We start from the raw sequence: 19,523 nt of genomic DNA, 5'->3' as shown, positions 1-19,523 counted from the left end.
AATCAGAAGAGTTCTTCCGCACACAGGATGAGTACAAGGTGTTTGATGCTGGACATAATGGGTAGTGACTTCCTCTGTAAAAGAGCAAGACACAGCAGAATATTAAGAGACTCGGGTACTTTAAAATATTAATATTTGACAGCCACAGAAATTGTATTCTGCCGTCGTCGATGGAAAGTGAAAGAGGATTTGTACAGGGTGTGTGGGGTGGGTATGACCTAAATGCCCGTTTTCAGCACTTTGGGTTTCAGTAGGTTCAACATTCAGGGCTCTTTATTTCCTTATGGGGTCCAAATCATGGGGGCTATTTGTTATTTTGCCCCCAAACTCATAATGCAAGTAATATAGCATCACAAATTAGGTAAGATTTGCAAGATGGAAATTCATATATCAGTAATAATGTACAGGTCTCTTGGGATCAAAGCACCAAAATATATCATAAAAACATTAGAAAACATAAGATGACTGGAGATATATGTTTCCATTTCCCATAATAAGAACTTTTCATTGATGTCCAGAAACTGTCCTAACTACTGCAGATTATAAACGATATTATGGGGATGTTTGCATTGTCTCGAATAACCCCTTTCAAACATCCACGGTAACCCAGAAGTGTGCCGGAGTTTAACTGTCGGAGCTATATACGCAAACATGAACACCTGCAACATTTGACCCGGACTTTACGCAAACTTTATCCCGCTAGCCCCCTAGTATAGACTCCAGGTAAAGTCAGAGTCAGCACAAGTTAGAACTGATTGCCAAGATCAGCCAGGCACTGCATGTGTGAAAGGACTACTCCGGGACATCCCCGTACCTGATACTCCGGGGGTCATATTAGATAGAGGCCAGTGGCAGATGCTGGTCTTTCAAGGAGGGGAAGCTCAATTTCGGCCTACATCATAAAATGTGTCGGTTTATTTATACGTAAATTCTACCCTCCGTTCCTTTTAAAGAAAATGATGAAAATGATGACAAGGTCTATGACCTTGTACCAACAAGGCGTCTTTTCCAGGGACTTGACTAGTGTCCTCTCAGTGGCCAGCAGAGCTAGGCTGCTTAAACGGCCTTGGCCCATGTGAAGTGTGTCCGCCTGTGAGTGCTTTGTGACGGTGGAGGCGCTCAGCAGCACCCGCTGGACAGAAACTGCGACAGAAGTCAGAAAGAGTGATTGAAGTCCGTCTCTAAAACACAAGCAGCTACAAAAAACCCACCAGAAATAGAAGCTCGATTTGTCGCTAGTCATTTTTAAAAAAGAAAATGCCACTAAGAGAACTTAGAAAGTCTCCGGTTCAACTCAGAACAGAATGAAAATGTAATACTCCCACGGATCTTTACACCAAAGGATCGCTGATTCACTCATTTCACTGTCAATCAAAAAGGGATTCAGCCTCAGACAGATCACCCAATCATCATTCAGAAGCTGAGCGTCCGGGCCAGCCGAGGCCAGCCCACTGCCCCATAGATCCCCAGAGATGCTGAGCGTGATAATGGGCCCTGAGATGGGCGGGACAAAGCCCAGCAATTATCCAATCACTCGTCTCGTTTCGCTGCACTTCGCTGCTTAGCAATTGAACTCTGTGGACGCTCAGCGTCCTCACTGTTTAAAGCACTGTGAAGCTACGGGAATGACTGAGAGGAAAGCTGCGTCTTTACCAGTGATAAGAAGCTGATTCTGAACAAATGTTGAGCGCGTTGTAGTGCATATTTATTCATCGACATGTAAACACAACAGTATATATTTGATCACTTATTTTTTGACATTTTAGGGGAAGCTGATCTTCCCTTGCAGTCTTAGAGCAATCGCCTCTAATAGAGGCATAAATGTTCAGACACTTACTATAAACAACACCAGTTTGTTACTACAATCCTGATCCTTTGAATCAAATCAGGACATCCCTAGTGTCAGTTGTTTCCATTTCTGAACCTCATTTGCTCTTCTAAATGTTCATGCATTATACATGCATCGTATCCGCTGAAATGAGACAGGGGAAATATTACATGTGGTAGACTGAGCAGGCTTATTTTCTGCCTGTTTGTCACTGATAAGTACCCAAGTTAATGTTGTGTTGGACCTTAATTATCTTCGTTTCAGAGTAAAACTATTTAGGCCTAGTAATGATGTGAACATTCTGTTTAATGACAGTTTCCCCGACTTAATTTCATTCACAAGTGTTTTGAGTCGTTTTTTTTTTCCTCTATCCAAAATGAGCCAAGCTTCCTCATGCATTCCCCAAGTTTCTGCCGCAGTGAACTTTGTTCACATAAACCGAACCAAGGCTGTTAAAGTCTTCTCAAATCAACGGAGCATGACCGGATCACTTTATAGAAAATCCTGGTTCTAACCCACTCTGCAACACACGGTCGAGTAAAAACATTATTGGCCCTTTAAGAGTGATCAGAGGCTCTGTGGTTGCTAAGCTACGCACATCAAGGCAGGACTGCTGCTCGAGTTTTCCAGTTGTGGACACTAGGCCGAGTGTCAGTGATCTCAGTTTAATGAAGGACTTCTTCGATACGTGGGAAAAGAACAGACATTCAGATTTACAGATAGTAAATATATCCAACATGGCTGCTACAACCTTCTATATTTCAGCATCATTACTTTCACCATCTCTTGTATTTGTATAGCACCTTTGCCATGCTTATGGATGTGTTGCAATCCTAATTTCAATTACACTTTACAATTACCAATCCACTGCAAACACATGCCCCACTCGACAGGGAACTACGCCTCACTGCGATAAAGCCCCACTTCACAGGCTATTAACTCCTTCGCCGTGGTATGAAATACTACTGCACCAGCTCAGTCCCAGTGAGAATGACCCCAGCTCCCACTTCACTTTGCTGCTATGGTAAGAAAGACCTCAGGTCATGGCTGTGAACAAATCCCAGTTTGTCAACTGTGGCCCAGTAGAGATATGATCAGAGGGGAGATCAGCCACTAGCTCAAAACTGAAAATAGAAACAGGAAAATGTAATAGCTCTCGACATTACGTCTGTCTACAGGCAATGACCCTCACTTCAGTGCAAACCAGCCAATCAGCTGTCAGTTCTGTGCTGTTTAGCTTTGCATTAATAGGTCTCTTGTCATTGAAAGACATATGTCTTTAATGAACCTCTTTCTTCTAGGTCACACCAAAAAATAAAAAATACATATACCACCCGGGACTGTTCAAAACAAACCTAATCGCAACCAACCAACCAACACTCAAAATCCAGAAAAGAAAACAGAAGCACAGCTCGTGTTCAGAAGCTCAGTCTGTGTTCTGCTCACCCTTCTATCCAAGGTTCATGTTATTTCTGTCTTGTCTTTGGCCTGAAATTAGGCTGAGTACTGTACGAACCCTGACAGTTCTGACAGTGATATGTTGCTTTGTCTTAGCCTTCACCCACAGAGGGACATGGGCATACATGAGTTTCTAGTACAATCAGTGAATTCAGGTACTTTAAGGTGCATTGTGCTGGACACGTTGGTGAAAGTGTTGAAAAGCCCACCAGCACTGGACAGACTTCTCAGAGCTGGAGCCCCATCATGTACGTTTTGCATATGCCTGACCTTAGTGATGTTCTTGTGGATGGATGTCATCAAATCTCACAGATGTGGTTCAGTGTCTACTCTCAAGCCTTTCCAGAGTAGTAGGTTTTACAGCAAAGGGCCAGATAGTGTATGCTAAGTTAGTGTCATCTTATCAGGCGCTGGCCTACCCAGAGGGAGAGCGGTAACATATCGGGGTCTTCTAGCCACAGAAGGCGGTGATACCCCTGAGGCCAACGGTTGCACATGAGGTTCCTTTAATTATTTCCTTTTAAGCATTTAGTGGCACGTTAATTAAAGCCTCATGATTCTTCTGCTGCGTGCCACGTTTGTTTGCTGTGGGTCTGTTTTTGTTGCAGCACCATTTTGACAGTCGTTTGTCTTTATACAAACGAAGCATTGTTGGTCATTTCTAGTTTCAGTCAGATGGCCTTTCTCTGACAAACTCGGCAGGTCACCACTTTCTAAATCTGTGAGAATTAAAACTTTTGGACCATTAGTTGTTTGTGTGTCATGGGGATGTTTTGAAAATGACAGTGTGACTGATAAGACTTTTTTTTTTGTTTGATTGTTATTTATTAATTTTTGGTTGATGAAGGGAAGGCGCTATCGTCTAATTCAACTTTAAATGTCAAATCAGTACAGAGTTGCCGTGCATCGTTTTTGATCATTTTAAAAGTGTTGTAGAAGTTAGTCACACAAATTAATACTCTTTAATCTTAAAAGATTTTTGGATGTATTAAGTATTTATCTATTTATTAATGCTTATCTATTTATTTATTCTCTCTCTCTGTCTCTATCTCTCTCTCTCGCTTTCCCTCTCTCTCTCTGTCTCTCTCGCTTTCTCTGTCTCACTCTCTCTCTCTCTCTCTGTCCCTGTCTCTCTTGCTCTCTCTCTCTCTCTCTTTCTCTCTCTGTGTGTCTCTCTCTGTCTCTCTCTCTCTCTCTGTCTCTGTCTCTGTCTCTACCTCTCTCTGTCACTCTCTCTCTCTCTCTCTCTCTCTCTCTCTCTCTCTCTCTCTCTGTATCTCTCTCTCTCTCTCTCTGTGAGCAGAAGTACAAGCCAGGCCGTTGTGATGAAATACTGAAGTGGAAACCTCCCAGCCTCAATTCTGTGGATTTCCGACTGAAGATCTCCAAGGTTGGAGGTGAAGGGTGAGTATCCGTCTCCAAGGCAACAAGCACTTTCATATCCCCGACAACAAATAAACATCAAAACACACACACATACACACCTGTCATCTATGGTACTGTGTCTTCACTTTGAAGCTTCTCTTTGTAGCAGGCTTTTTTAGACTTGTATAGCAGTGCTGGGAGATTTACACCAGTGTTGGTATCTGTGTGTGTGTGTATGTGTGTGTGTGTGTGTGTGTGTGTGTGTGTGTGTGTGTGTGTGTGTGTGTGTGTGTGTACAAGAATGTGAAATACAAGAGAGTGGGTATATTACATAATCCCAGCCCTGAGTCATGTGCAGGTAGTAGCAGCAAGCTTAATTCAGCTCAATAGATACTTACCTCCCTGGACATTTGATGATATTAGTGTTATCCATGGCTCAAATGAAAATCAACTCCCCTGTTTGCCCGCAGGCTGCAGTATTGTTATGAGTGTTATTATGGCCTAGAAATTGACCTTATTCTTTGTTATTTTTTTTATTTACTTATTTTTAAATTCAACTTCCTGAAGACAAAACAAGGAAACTACACACTCTCCTGACTCTAAATGGGAGATAAACTCTTAGCACTTATGTTCCACGTAGAACCAAACAAAGGTTCTGTTTGGGGGGGCGGTGTTGTGATGCTAAAGTAAAACCAGTGAAAGAAATGTATTAACATACAGCATGGCAACAAACTCCCAAAATAGTATCAGTCTCTGCCTTAAAGCCCCTGTTGCCTCTTTTTTGCAGGTGTCTTCTAACAGTTGTAAGTTTTATGGTAAAAGTGCTCTGATGTGGCACAGAAAGAAAGGTGTATTCTCTGTTGTGCTTTAGCCGGATGGGGCTTAGTTAATGGGGCAAGAGTTAAGGTATTCTCATTCAGCAGCTTCTTATTCTGCTGTTCCGGTCCACATAGAAAGTGATGATTTCAATTCAAAGCACGTACCAAATCTCAGATATGTTCCCTCATCATTTGCTAGTTCTCTGGTCTGTTTGTACACAGGGTTAAGATAAAAAAGGAAGGGTGTTTGTCCAACCTGTCTCAGGCATGTTGTCTATGTGCCACTTGCTGAGAAACAACATCTACAGGTGTTTGGATGCTGGAAAGACCTCTTAATGTTGAAAAGCATGAAAAGAGATGAGAACGTTGCTCTATTTCTGCTCCATAGGTGGGAATTATTGACTTATACAGTGGAACCTCTACTTACAAATTTGATTCGTTCCGTGACCCGGTTCGTAAGTGGAAAAGTTCGTTTCTCGAGTCAATTTTCCTCTTTTAAAATAATGGAAAAGCAATTAATGTGTTCCAGCCCCCACCCCGAAAGTCACCCTTTTTGCACTGATATGTTTACAACACTCTCAAATTAGTAAAAAAAATACATGTAGTGTTACTAAAAATAAAAAAGAAATACAGTGGTAACAGTAATAAAAAAGAAATAAAGTTGTAAGTGGTTACACATCGCTACCTTGAAGACGTGACGACTGGCTGGAAGAGTAACACAGGCACTGGCTGTATGACGAGGGGGGGTGGGTGGAATAACGGAGAGTAGGCGGTGAATATGGGGAGACGAAGCGTAGATACGGCTTAACTTAGCACAAATTTCGATGTCTGCTATTTACGCTAATGCTAAATTGCTAAAGCTACAATTTGCTAATCTTAAAAGGTCACTCAAGTCTGGGCGCTGGGAAACTCGCCTATTGGGGTCAGTGGCCATTTCCAGCCACTAACTGCATTGAAGTAAACAATTACCAAAAGTCTTACAAAAATAAACAAATGAGTTTATGTTGTAAAACATACAGGGTGTTAAACTCCTGCCACAAACAAGGTACAGTCCATTTCTTACTCAAACACACCATTCTACCTTAAAAACAAACCTTTGCTGTGAGAACGGTAGTCCTCCAGAGTTGCTGACCCTTCCTTTATATCGTACAGCAGTTACGAACTCCAAAATATACCTCCTGCACCCTTTACTATGGAATGACAAAATATAAATCGAAACCTGATGAATAAGAAGGCACCTCTGGCTTCAGCACTTTCTGTTTATTATATATATTTTTTTAAATTGTTGTTTATCCTGAATTTTTGCAACATTTTTCCACAATTATTAGTCATCACCAACTCCACACTGAATCTCCCCGATCACATACAAAGACACCAGCCTCCGGAGAGTGGAGGTGAACGTATGCTTCTCCTGAGACATATGAGGTCAGTCTACAATTTTGGGGCGAGTCCAACACCACAGAACAGTTTAGAGTGTCAGAGGAGTATGTAAACTGTCCAGATCTGTCACATCAGCTGACACCTGTAGCACTGTTTGCAGTGATGGGGAGTGGTGAGGAGTGTGGGCCATCCACCCCACCCTGAGAACAAGCCCTATTGTGCTCCCTAGGACTCCTGGCCTCGGACAGCTTAGGCTTTTAGGCTGACGCTGTGTGTGATAAACTAGTGTATGGTCAGCTTCAATATGAGAGACGAGGCAGAGACTGATCCTATTTGTTTTTTCTTTTTTCTTTCATGTTATTTGTTAATAAATGTTTGGTGACGGGTACCTTCATTATGTCATTATTCATTCAACACTCAATAACTGCTGTAAAAACATAAAAGGCCCCACTGTTGAGCACTGTAGAAATAATAGCAGCCCTGAAATGGAGTGCTACTGATATAAAATCCATTTAGTTGAGGTCTTTGTTTTGGATCCGGTGTCTCTCAGCCCACTCATTCCCCACAGTTTGAAAACTTCTGCAATATAGAACCACTTTTGAAAAGGTTTTTTTTATTTATTTATTTATTTTTTAAAAGGACCATATACATGTTCATCCTTACGTAGACTGTTCAAGACACTGTGCACTAGACATCCATCCAGTGAAGCTTTAAAGCGTTTGATAGGTATCTCTCCAGTAGCTGTGTTCTGCTTGCTAATGGAGCTTTGAGACTCTTCATGGGGCTCATGTGGTATTTGAGGGTGTTGTTCCCTAGAGCCAGTCTTAATGATGGTTAGATTTCACAGCCTATAATAGAGACTAATGATACCAGGAAAATGTCTCTCTCTCTCTCTCTCTGTCTGTCTGTCTGTCTGTCTGTCTGTCTGTCTGTCTCTCTCTCTCTCTCTCTCTCTATCTCTCTCTCTCTGTCTCTCTGTCTCCCTCACTCTGTATCTCTCTCTCTATCTGTCTCTGTCTCTGTCTCTACCTCTCTCTCTCTCTCTCTCTCTCTCTGTCTGTCTGTCTGTCTGTCTGTCTCTCTCTCTCTCTATCTCTCTCTCTCTGTCTCTCTGTCTCCCTCACTCTGTATCTCTCTCTCTATCTGTCTCTGTCTCACTCTCTCTCTCTCTCTCTGTGTATCTCTCTCTCTCTATCTGTCTGTCTCTGTCTCTCTCTCTCTCTCTCTCTCTATCTATCTATCTATCTATCTATCTATCTATTTGCCTGTCTCTCTCTCTCTCTCTCGATCTATCTGTCTGTATCTCTCTCTCTCTCTCTCTCTTTCTATCTATTGATCTATTTTTCTGTCTCTCTCTCTCTCTCACTCTATCTATCTATATGTCTGTCTCTCTCTCTCTCTATATCTATCTATCTATCTATCTGTCTGTCTCTCTCTCTCTCTCTCTCTCTCTCTCTCGCTCTCTCCCTGTGTCCCTGTCTCTTTCTCTCTCTGTCTTTCTATCTATCGATCTATCTATCTGTGTGTCTCTCTCACTCTCTCTCTTTCTCTCTCTCTCTCTCTCTCTCTTCATTATCTTCAGTCGCAATAGAACATTATATTTCAAGTTGGTGTGTGTGAAAAGGACTCAACTGGAACAAAATAAAAAAAAAAAACCACATTTTCCTGCACCTAGAAATCTAACAAACCTGTCAATAAACAAGGAGTAAAAGCGCAAAAGTAAACACAAATCCATTGATAATTATATACCTTCAGCTGCAAAAATAAAGTGTGGAGAACTGTGTGCTTGAGGACAGAGGTGTGACGAAGGTGTAACTGGTTAAACTCACAGACCACAAACGCTATCTCACAACTCCCTGATTCTGTTTTGTGTTTCCGTTTACACTCAGTGGGGAGGGAAAGTTTAAAGTGTGGTGCTTAGTCACTGCAGCTGAAATTAGCATTTCCTATATTCTGAATCCTCAGAGCTGAAGTTCAAAGTCCTGTTTTAAATGTGAATAAAACGAGAGATTGCTTTTGATTATAGAAATGTAGGGCCTTTGTAGTCTGTGATAATATATGGTAAAAGAGTGGAAATAGTCAATAGTTCGACAGAGATGTCATCTGACCTGTCATGATCGGTGAATATTTATTCATTTATAAAGAAGGTTTAGTAGAGGAGATTTTAAGACGTCTTGTAGGTGCTCTATAAGTTTGCCATTTTCCAAGCAGAAGACTGTGGAGAAATTGGAGTCTGCCGCACTTAGCATTATTGGGATTGCCCTCCCCAATGTAGAATATCTGTATATTTAGAGGACACAGAAGAGAGCACTTAGGATTTTAGGGTGTAAACCACGAATGGGAACCCTGTGTAACATGGTGCTTTGAAACTTTAAAACTAAACAAAAGACAAATGCTAAAAATAAAAATAAAACTCATTCAAAATAGTAGTGCACTTCCATTCATTTGTCCATTCGTAAGACAGATCTCCCTCAGTCACACGGTTACTAAACTGAGAAGACAAAGCTTAGCACATGTAACGGTTCAAGATGCTTGGAGGAGAACACTACCAGCAGAGTTTGTTATAGTAGCTAACAGAGCTATAGTATTGTTGTTCAAATATGTACGCCAACGTTAACAAAAGCTAGTTTGAATAGACCATAGATATGCCCCACCCACCACCCCCACTCTCTCTCTCTCTCAAACACACGTATATTGACTGTGTTGGGGGTTGTGAGTATGGTAGTGTGCGAGGTGTTTGGAGGTGTCTTTTTGAGAGAAGAGGCTGAGCAGCTCCAGTAAACAGATCAATAACTCCCACATGAGTGGACGTAGAGCTCCTTATCCCACAGCTGTATCGGACCACCCCTGCCTCCACTCCTCTGAGCTCCCACCACACCTCCAAACACACACTCTTACACCCACATTGAGAATCCTACTACTCATCCCCACTGCTGCTATAAGCGGAGACAATCTCGTACACACACACTGCTCATCTCTTAGAGTTCAGCTCTTTCCAATTTGAAACAAAGCAGTTTATTGCACTTTTGTTGATAGATTTACATTAAGATTCTTGGCTACAGTAAGCAATAGAATGAATCTAATGACCAACAGGCAATAACGAGCCATGAATTATTCATTCATCTGTTGATCTTCTGCAAATGCAAAGCAGGAGCACACCCTGGACAGCTGCATGTTATTAGTGATAGTATTGGCTGATATCAATGATGCTGTGGGTTGCTAATATCGGTAATTCCTGTCTTATATTCCTTTATTAAGTTATTAATAAGTTTATTTTCTGCAGTCAGTTAATCCTGTACATATGTTTTTTTTTAAAAAATCATTTGTTCACTGAACCTACCAACCCCCACACTGTGAAAAAAGTCCACCCAGTCCGTTTTCGGTGGGCCGCCCAAGTCTGTAAATATTGGATAAAACTAGCCGTTCTGATTTTGTGCTGCTTCCTAAGTAGAGTGCAGGGACTTTACAATTGCCCCGCCCCCTCGTCTTAGTCTCTCCAATCATAGCGCTGGAACCGTGTTCATGTGCGAACTCAAAGCTGAGGTTAAATGGAGCAAAACGAACACGAGTGTTGATAAAGAAGAGCAGATATGGAGAGAACAAGAACAGAAAAGAAAGAAAATCAAGCGAAAATGACTTCTTCACGCTGAACTGAGCTGCATCTCATTCTCATTTAAAGGAACAGGAGCTGAGACCGGTCATTCTGAACAGGGCTGTATAGTGAGAGCTGCTGCTGTGTTTGATCCAATGAGCTTAACACATTAAACCAACAACAAAAAAAAATTCCCTGATGTGACACATCTGGGCAGTTGCCATTCTCCTCCGACATATTGAACTGTCCAGTGGCGTTACATTGTGGCTGTCTCTGTGGAAACACATGCTTCCTCCCAGGTTAATGGCACTGTGTGCAACTAGATGAGTCCTAGCTAACGGAGGTGGATTTGGTGATGCAAATGATGGAGGAGAAATATTAACCGATTGTAGGAGGGCAATTTCGTAGAGGCACATTCATTTGCTGTGAAATGGATTCATGCAGCGAACGTTGGAGATGCTTCAAAAGTTCCACTGATATTGCCATAAGCCTCTTAAATCAGAAATTACTTTTGTCCATGCTCTGCTGCTTCTACGACTTATGACTGCAATCTGGAAGATGATCCTAGTAGGTGTTACAGCACCAAACAGACGTGTGAGCATAGCTGGTGGGTGGCTCTCTCTCTCTCTCTCTCTCTCTCTCTCTCTCTCTCCCCACCTCCCTCCCTCCCTCTCTCCAGGCTCTGGTGATAAAGAGACCTGTTAGGTACGGAGGTTGCGGCTGTGTCTCTGCCCCTGCTAAGAAACTGGAAAATGTGACGAGCGCTTGTCTCTTCCCTCCTACGCCAAACCCTCTCTCTTCCTCTCCGTCTGCCTTGGCCCCTCATCCACACTCGTTCCCTTTCTCTCATTATTTTCAAAAGGGTTCGTAGAAGAGAGCAATGACAAAGGCGAAGAGGCTGAGAGCTGAAGAAAGGGACTACAGAAAGCTCTGCTCTTTGGGCTCAATTCGACAGAGTGTTTCAGGGAAGAAGAAGGTCGTGTTTGTAGCTTTAGCCTTCTGGCCTTGAGTTTATTCTGTGGTTTATATTCGTTAAAAAAAATAAAGCCTCACCTGCAGACCCCCTCATTTTTTGGTTTCTAACCTGTTCATACCTAATTCAACACTGACCATTAATTTATTTGAGGTTGGAATGAATGAATGAGTGATAGACAGATGGATAGATGGGTACACACACACATACATATGTACATACATGCATACACACACTTGTATAGTGCTTTTCTATGCCCCCAAAGTGCTTTACATTATTTGGAACCTTAGGGAATTGCCTCAACCACTGCAGCCTTCATTCAGAGCTCTTTTGAGAGTGGCAAGGCATAAGGAATGTTACCGCCGAGGGGGTAGATGATAGTTGATCTTGGCAGTTAATGTTCTCCTCCAAGCGTGTTGAGCTATAGTGGCTTTTGGTTAGCAGCAGTGGAAGAGAAATGATAGTCTTCTTCGTATGTCCTAGAGGAAGCATATGCTTGTCTTCACCGTTGAAAATAGGTGCCATGGTGTGACTTTGTTCCAGCTGATGAGCTGGAGCTGGTAGTGACAGACTTGATGAGTGTCGACTGTGGTAAGTTCTCTCAGGTTTTCCCCATGTTACCAACCTCAGAAAACAGTGTCTGAGTAATATCTTTTGAAGGGGAATGCGCTTCTTTATCGTTTTTTTTGGGTATTGTTTTGCTCTTTAAGAATAATAGTTTCAAGAGCAGTGCAGACGCCCTTGATAGAAGTCCTGCAAATGTGTTTTAGAAGATAGGGTAGGTGTGATTTGTAAAAAAATGTGTCTCGGGCCTCAGGCAGTGCATTCATAAGTATGTAATGTAATAACTTTCTTGGAACTTTCCCCAGATTTTCTCTGAGCTCGCGGAGGTATAAAGACCTCTGATTCCTATCTCCAGTGCTGTGAACAATGGAGAGACTAAATTGCTTTGCAAGAATGAAACACTTTATATTAAACCACTTTGCGATACTTTGTTTACATCCTAACCTTTGGATTATGCTTGAGTGGAATGCTTTAGGGAGTTGATTTAATCTTTAGAAATTACAAAATAGTAATGTTTGTATGATTATTTACAACATATTGCTGTTACTTTTGAGTTAAATAATTATTTAAATTAAATTACGTGACTTTACGTGAATTGCAGGGTCATGTATCCTGAAGGTAGTTGAATATGAAAAGGGCAGCAAGGTGAGGCAGCAATGTCACTACCACAGCTCTAGGGTCCTGGAGTCATGGGTTCCACCTCACCTCGGGTTACTGTCTGTGTTCTCCCTGTGTCTGCGTTGGTTTCCTCCAGCTTCCTCCAATTTCCTTACACTATTCAAAAGCATATGCTGGTGGTATAATGTGTAAAAGAGTATAATAATTGTAATAGAGGCACGGTGGTGCAGCAGGTAGTGTCGCAGTCACACAGCTCCAGGGACCTGGAGGTTGTGGGTTCGATTCCCGCTCCGGGTGACTGTCTGTGAGGAGTGTGGTGTGTTCTCCCTGTGTCCGCGTGGGTTTCCTCCGGGTGCTCCGGTTTCCTCCCACAGTCCAAAAACACACGTTGGTAGGTGGATTGGCGACTCAAAAGTGTCTGTAGGTGTGAGTGTGTGAGTGAATGTGTGTGTGTGCCTGTGTTGCCCTGTGAAGGACTGGCACCCCCTCCAGGGTATATTCCTGCCTTGCGCCCAATGATTCCAGGTAGGCTCTGGACCCACCGCGACCCTGAATTGGATAAGCGGTTACAGATAATGGATGAATGAATAATTGTAAGAGTCCTTGTGCTATTCTGTCTTTGCACTATGCTGCTGTTTGCACTTTTGGTAAATGCCTTGAACAATGTACTATTTGTCCTGAACAGTGACAATAAATTTGAATCCACACTGCATCTAGAGTGGACAATCAAAATTAAGTGTAACCAGCATCGCTCCTTGTTCTGACCACTGCAACATTTGGAATCAAAATCGGTCACTTGTTTCAGGCAATAACGGCTACTTTTAAGGGTTAGCCACAAATGGTTATTCTATTAGCTTCCTATTATCTCCCTCCCAACTTCTGAACTTCAGGTCCAGGTCACTGTGCTTTGCTGCAGTTGTGCTGATGCCATGGCGCTCAACTCAAATCCCAATTAAAACAGTTGAACGAAATGGCTCCTGGCTATCCGACTGTTCCACCTTTATCAGTGGCTTTGCAGGCCTGGGCTGAGAATAGCCTCTGTCCCTCTGCTGCGTGCCTCTGAATACCTAAAGCCTGGCTGCTAGCTCTGCGGTAAACCCCCTGCCATTTACCCACCCCACACCAAACCACTTCCCCCTGAGATACCTACATAACGTAAAGACATGGACAGACAACTGGACAAACTTTCGCTCTTCCCCTCTTCATATTGACTGAAAGGATTGTGCTTTTTTTTTAGGCATGGTTCACTTTAGGCCTCTGTTCACACAAACCATTAGAAGCTGTTCTAGGTCTAAGGTTCAAATGGCACACCATTTGAGGGCACTCTCGGTTCAAGCAGTGGAGTCAGGGAAGTGATGGAAGTAAAGAAGTGATGGAAGTAAAGATGGGAAGGTGAAAAGACGGAGATAGCACATGTTAAGTGATGTGTTGAACCATGAGGGATTTCAGGCTTTACAGTCTGACCCAAAAGAAAAGAGAGGATGGTAACACTTTATTCCAAACGACCCACACACAGATGTTGCATTTTGTTAAATATCTGTTCAGTTTAACTGTTCCCTAATTCTTCTTCACAGAGGTAGAAACCAGCCTTAACATTAGATTTAATCTACAGCCTCACACTGTTGTTAAATTTAACCCAAAACCCATGCGTACCCAAGTCTACGATTGTGTGGAAATGCTGTTCTCTCCTGTTTGTTTACGTTCACAATCTCTGCAACTTTTAAGGTGGAACTGTACATTTAATAAACGACTGTTGTTGGTACATGGCTGAAGTTTAACATCTTGAAGTTTTATTTACTGTTTGAGAAACTCATTTGTAACTCAAGTTATTTAGTTTTATTGGATTTTTTTACCACACACCTATGGAACAGGAATATGGCAATATCCTCACGTTGGTTTGTGCTTTTCAACGTTTGAAGCTTTCTGAAGCATGAGTAGAGAGAGAAAGCCTAGCATACCTGACCGAGACAGTTTGTTTTTTCAGGCATTTATTGACACCGGGGTTTCGTAAACACATTACACAGGTTTGGAGCATGAAAACAAACCTGAAATATCTGAATTTTATAGTGTGTTGTTGTTTTTTATTGCAATCATGAACATTACTTTTAAGCCTAAATCTAACTTCAATATTAACCTCAACCCAAAGCTTAATCCTAACACACTCACTCTATTATTATTATTACCCTTAACCTCCACCCAAAACCTAAGCCTAACTCAAACACTCCCTCTAATATTAACCTATACCCAAAACACAAGCCTAACACTAATATTCTAATATAAACTTTAGCCCAAACCCTGAGCCTAATTCCAACACTTTTCCAATCACTATTTCAAAGATTCAATGTAGATCAGAATGTGATCATCTTCAGCATAAATTCCACCATTTTAAGTATCTACTGAATTCAGCTTGACTTATCCCTCTAATCTTAACCTTATCCTTGACCCTAATCCTAATGCTAGCTCTAAATTTAAACTTCACCTCAACACAAACTTAATCCTAACTCCAACTAAGTTGAAAAATGTTTAAGAATGACTGCGGGGTCACTGCCCCTTGGTTTTGGTCTCAGTGTGATGCAGTTTTAATATGCAAGTGTTCAAGCTGGGAGTTTTTCATCCATGTAAATCAAACCTGGTATGAACTGGCCTTCAACATAACTTCAACTTAAAACAGACCTAAAGTTAAACCTGGTAATAATTCCACTGAATGACTGTTCTTCCATAAAAGAAAAGATGGCATCCCTGGAATGACAATGATGTTGTTGTTTGTGTGTTGAGTAAAAGTTGTGACGGCTGCTATCTGAAAGACATCCTTATGTTTCTAATGGTGTTTTTCATGTACTGATCTATGAATTATGTATTTTACACCACTTTGACTGATGCCAGAAAATTGAAAATTAAGTCATGCAATAGGACATTTCCAATAGCTGCCATTATCATTGAATATTCATATTGGATAACTCCATTGCCCTCCATGTGACTGGATTAGTGTTCAATTCCAGGCTGGGACAGGACTGCCTCAATATACCAATAAATATCCTTGGACTAGACTCCTAACACTGCATTTGCTTCCATCTGTAACATGATCAATGTTGAATGTCTTTTAATGCATAAATGTAAATAGTGGAGGGTGGTCATTATGGAAAATGCAATGCCCAATTTGCAACTGTCCACCTACTTCCATTTTCGTTTGCAAGCTAACGCTAATCCAAACCCTGGTTATTAATCTGTGTCCTAGTTGTAACCTGTTGGTAGGTTCACTTGCTTAATTGGTCAATTAAGAATCAATAAACTAGCAAAATAAACCATGGTTCTTGTTTGTTAAAAGCATTGGAACTAGATAATCTCTCACAGTAAGATATAGTTGGTGGAGGCGTGGTGTTCTCCAAATTACAATTTTTAGTAAACATTACCAGCAGTGACTACTCGCTGTGAGTGGTTCCAGTGGGACATGGCTTCATTAGTATCCTGGAGACAAAAGAGAGGATGACTAACTCTGACTAATTTAATAACAGGCTTAAATGAGCACCCTTAAATAATCCACACTCTGAGCCCATGGAAGAACCAAATACGAAGCAGCGAGAGTGAGAAAGATCCCCAGTCACTCAAGCTTTTCTGCTATTTCCTGCAGAGGAGTTGTGCTGTTTGTGCCAGTTAGCTGTGAATGTCGTTTGTGTTGGCTGCTTCTGCTCCTGTAACGGTCAGTAGTCGTAAGTCCAGATGGCCTGTCTTGCATCTGGAATTCTCTATGAGAAGAGCCTTGCTCAGGACAGTGCTACACAAATCAGCTTTAGCGCTACTGCCGTCCAAAACCTTGGCAGTGAAAGAGAGAGAGATGGCGAGGCAGGGAAGAGAGTGTGTTGAGTGTTAAAATGCCAACAGAATGCTAATGAGTTTCGCCTTCAGCTGTTCCATCTCGTCTCCCAAGGCATATAGTATAAAGACAATATATTCCCGTTCTTTTACTTTCCTCTGTGAAATAGTGAGCCACTAGAGGCCTGACCAAGGCTGTTTATGCAGTCTGTCAAACCAAGAGGTGCGCTGCTGCTTCAGTTACTTGAGGAGCAGCAAATTAAAAGTCAATTGGCTGATTATACTGGATCTTAGAGTATGCCTCACGTTGGACAAGAAAGAGTTACCGATTTGACAGTAAACCACTGTTAAACGCCTCATGGTTAATATTAGTTTAAAAATCTCTCATAAGACACCACATCAACCAAAGTTATGAGCAATCTCCCAGTGCCACGACTCATGATGTTACTTTGTTACTTTGTTTTGTGCCCATTCTCACCTCCATGTCCTGATTTCATTCCCTCAAAACCAGAGGAGGTGAAATCAGTATGGGCTGGTGAGGTTGGGCACCACACCGGAGCTTCTGAAGACAGGTTCCACATGCGTGGCGGTAGAAATGTTCAGGTTTAGTCATTTACTTCCATTCTTAACAACAAACAAGACAACGGCATAAAAGAAATCATTCAAGTCTGAAATAAATTGACACCCGTCCCACATAAAATGGAGCTATAATTATTTTTGGGTGCCCTACCCCCACTTTAAATTGCGAGGTTCTGATACTCCTTCCACCTTAAACGGTGCTAGATAACATTCTGCCACCAACTTTAAATTCTACCTTAAATCATACAGTGTTTTATTCCACCATAAATTGTGCTATAATTATATTACCCTTAACCTGAAAATTCAGTTCTGAGACTCTTTCTACATTAAACAGAGCTTGATATCATTCTGCCACTGATATTAACCTTAAGTTCCACCTTAAATGATTTAACATTATATTCAAATGCACTCTCCTTTGTGCTCTAGATGCCGTTTGATGTAATTCTGCCTTTATGTATCAAATAATTTCCATAAAAACAACTAAATTGAGGTTTATAAAGTTATTACTGATTACATATTAAAACTTGTCTACTATCTTAATCTCATATGATTTTTACAGCTTTAGTAAAAGTAAAGACAAAAAAAATACAAGACTTGGGAATGACATATACAAGTCCTGCACAGTGGTCAGAGGGGTTTTAAGCCATTCTTCTTGCAGGATAGTGGCCAGGTCTCTACGTGATGCTGACTCGCTCCTCCAAAACACCCCAAAGTGGCTCAATAATATTTAGATCTGGGGACTGTGCAGGCCATGGGAGATGTTCAACTTCACTTTCATGTTCATCAAACCAGTCTTTCACCAGTCTTGCTGTGTGTATTTGGTGCATTGTCGTCCTGATACACGGCACCGCCTTCAGGATACAATATTTGAACCATTGGATGCACATGGTCCTCCAGAATGGTTCGGTAGTCCTTGGCAGTGATGTGCCCATCTAGCACAAGTATTGGGCCAAGGGAATGCCATGATATGGCAGCCCAAACCATCACTGATCCACCACCATGCTTTACTCTGGGCATGCAACAGTCTGGGTGGTGCCCTTCTTTGGGGCTTCTCCACACTGTAACTCTCCCAGATGTGGGGGAAAGAGTAAAGGTGGACTCATCAGAGAACAATACATGTTTCACATTGTCCACAGCCCTAGATTTGCGCTCCTTGCTCCATTGAAACCGACTTTTGGCGTTGGTATGAGTGACCAAAGGTTTGTCTATAGCAGTACGGCTGTGTGTATTGACCCTGTGGAGCCCCCCACGGACAGTTCTGGTGGAAACAGGAGAGTTGAGGTGCACATTTAATTCTGCCGTGGTTTTATGTTTTTTGGATACAATCCGGGTCAGCACCAGAACATCCCTCTCAGACAGCTTCCTCTTGCGTCCACAGTGAATCCTGTTGGATGTGTTTCGTTCTTCTTGGTGGTATGCTGACATTACCCTGGATACCGAGGCTCTTGATACATCACAAAGACTTTGTGTCTTGGTCACAGATGCGCTAGCAAGATGTGCACCAACAGTTTGTCCTCTTTTGAACTCTGGTATGTCACCCATAATGTTGTGTGCGTTGCAATATTTTGAGCAAAACTCTGCTCTTACCCTCTGCTAATAGAACCTTCACACTCTGCTCTTACTGGTGCAATGTGCAATTAATGAAGACTGGCCACCAGGCTGCTCCAATTTAGCCATGAGACCTCCCACACTAAAATGACAGGTGTTTCAGTTTCACTGCCCAACCCCTGTATGTTGCTGCTTTTTTTTTTTTTTTTTGGTGTTTGGTGTAAAAAGTGGTGTAATAATTGTGCACCATTTATGCATATAAGTATTTTATTTACTTTTCAACACATTTAATACAATGCCATGATAAAATTGATTACCATGATAATCCTGGCCATGTTAATCATGATATTAAATTTTCATACAATTTTTAAAAATATCTATTATGCAGTCTCTCAAACCAAGAGGTGCGCTGCTTCGGCTACTTGAGGAACAGCAGTTCAGAGAGGTTCTTTGACTGGATAATTTAGAGCTGGACCTTAGAGTATGCCTCACATAGAGAGGAATGATGGTGCTCTGATTTGCATTAGGTCAGGCCAGAAAAAGGCTACCTCCATTCACTCTGACTTCCAAATAGCTGTATTTTTTAAGTCATATTGGTTACAACAGACTCTAGGCAAGTAACAGATGGAGCAATGCTAGTCCTTACCCTTAAAACTAGCTTAAAGTGTGTTTACTGCCAACCCAAGGCTTCTTTCAAAAGGCAAGCTTTGATCATTCTTAGAGCAAACTGACATAAACAACAGCAGCACCCTGGGTTTAAAATTGCTGAAAGACCATTAAGAGCTCCTCAGGCTGTCCAGAGATATCCAGGATCTTACGTCCTGCTATTGACAAGCCCACGTAACATGATCCATATTAGATGAGCGAAGTAGACCTGTGCCATGATTACATCATTTTTATTTTCTGAAAGGCAGACAGTGAGAAGGAGAAAGTGCTGATGCTTTGTGCGTGCTTGATGCAGCTAAGAGATGGATATTGCAAAAAAAAGCA

The 19,523-nt window shown here is 41.8% G+C and overlaps 1 protein-coding gene across 1 annotated transcript in view; it reads left to right on the top strand.

Moving 5' to 3' along the window:
- Window positions 1-19,523, top strand: part of rngtt (RNA guanylyltransferase and 5'-phosphatase) — a 178,495-nt gene that overhangs the window by 138,703 nt on the left and 20,269 nt on the right. The window contains exon 13 of the mRNA XM_066677731.1: window positions 4,590-4,690. Coding sequence (XP_066533828.1) covers window positions 4,590-4,690 — 101 coding nt within the window. The remainder of the gene's footprint in view (window positions 1-4,589; window positions 4,691-19,523) is intronic.

This window comes from Hoplias malabaricus, chromosome 7 (assembly GCF_029633855.1).
Source record: "Hoplias malabaricus isolate fHopMal1 chromosome 7, fHopMal1.hap1, whole genome shotgun sequence".
Taxonomy (NCBI): domain Eukaryota; kingdom Metazoa; phylum Chordata; class Actinopteri; order Characiformes; family Erythrinidae; genus Hoplias; species Hoplias malabaricus.
This window is presented reverse-complemented; position numbering and strand designations above follow the sequence as displayed.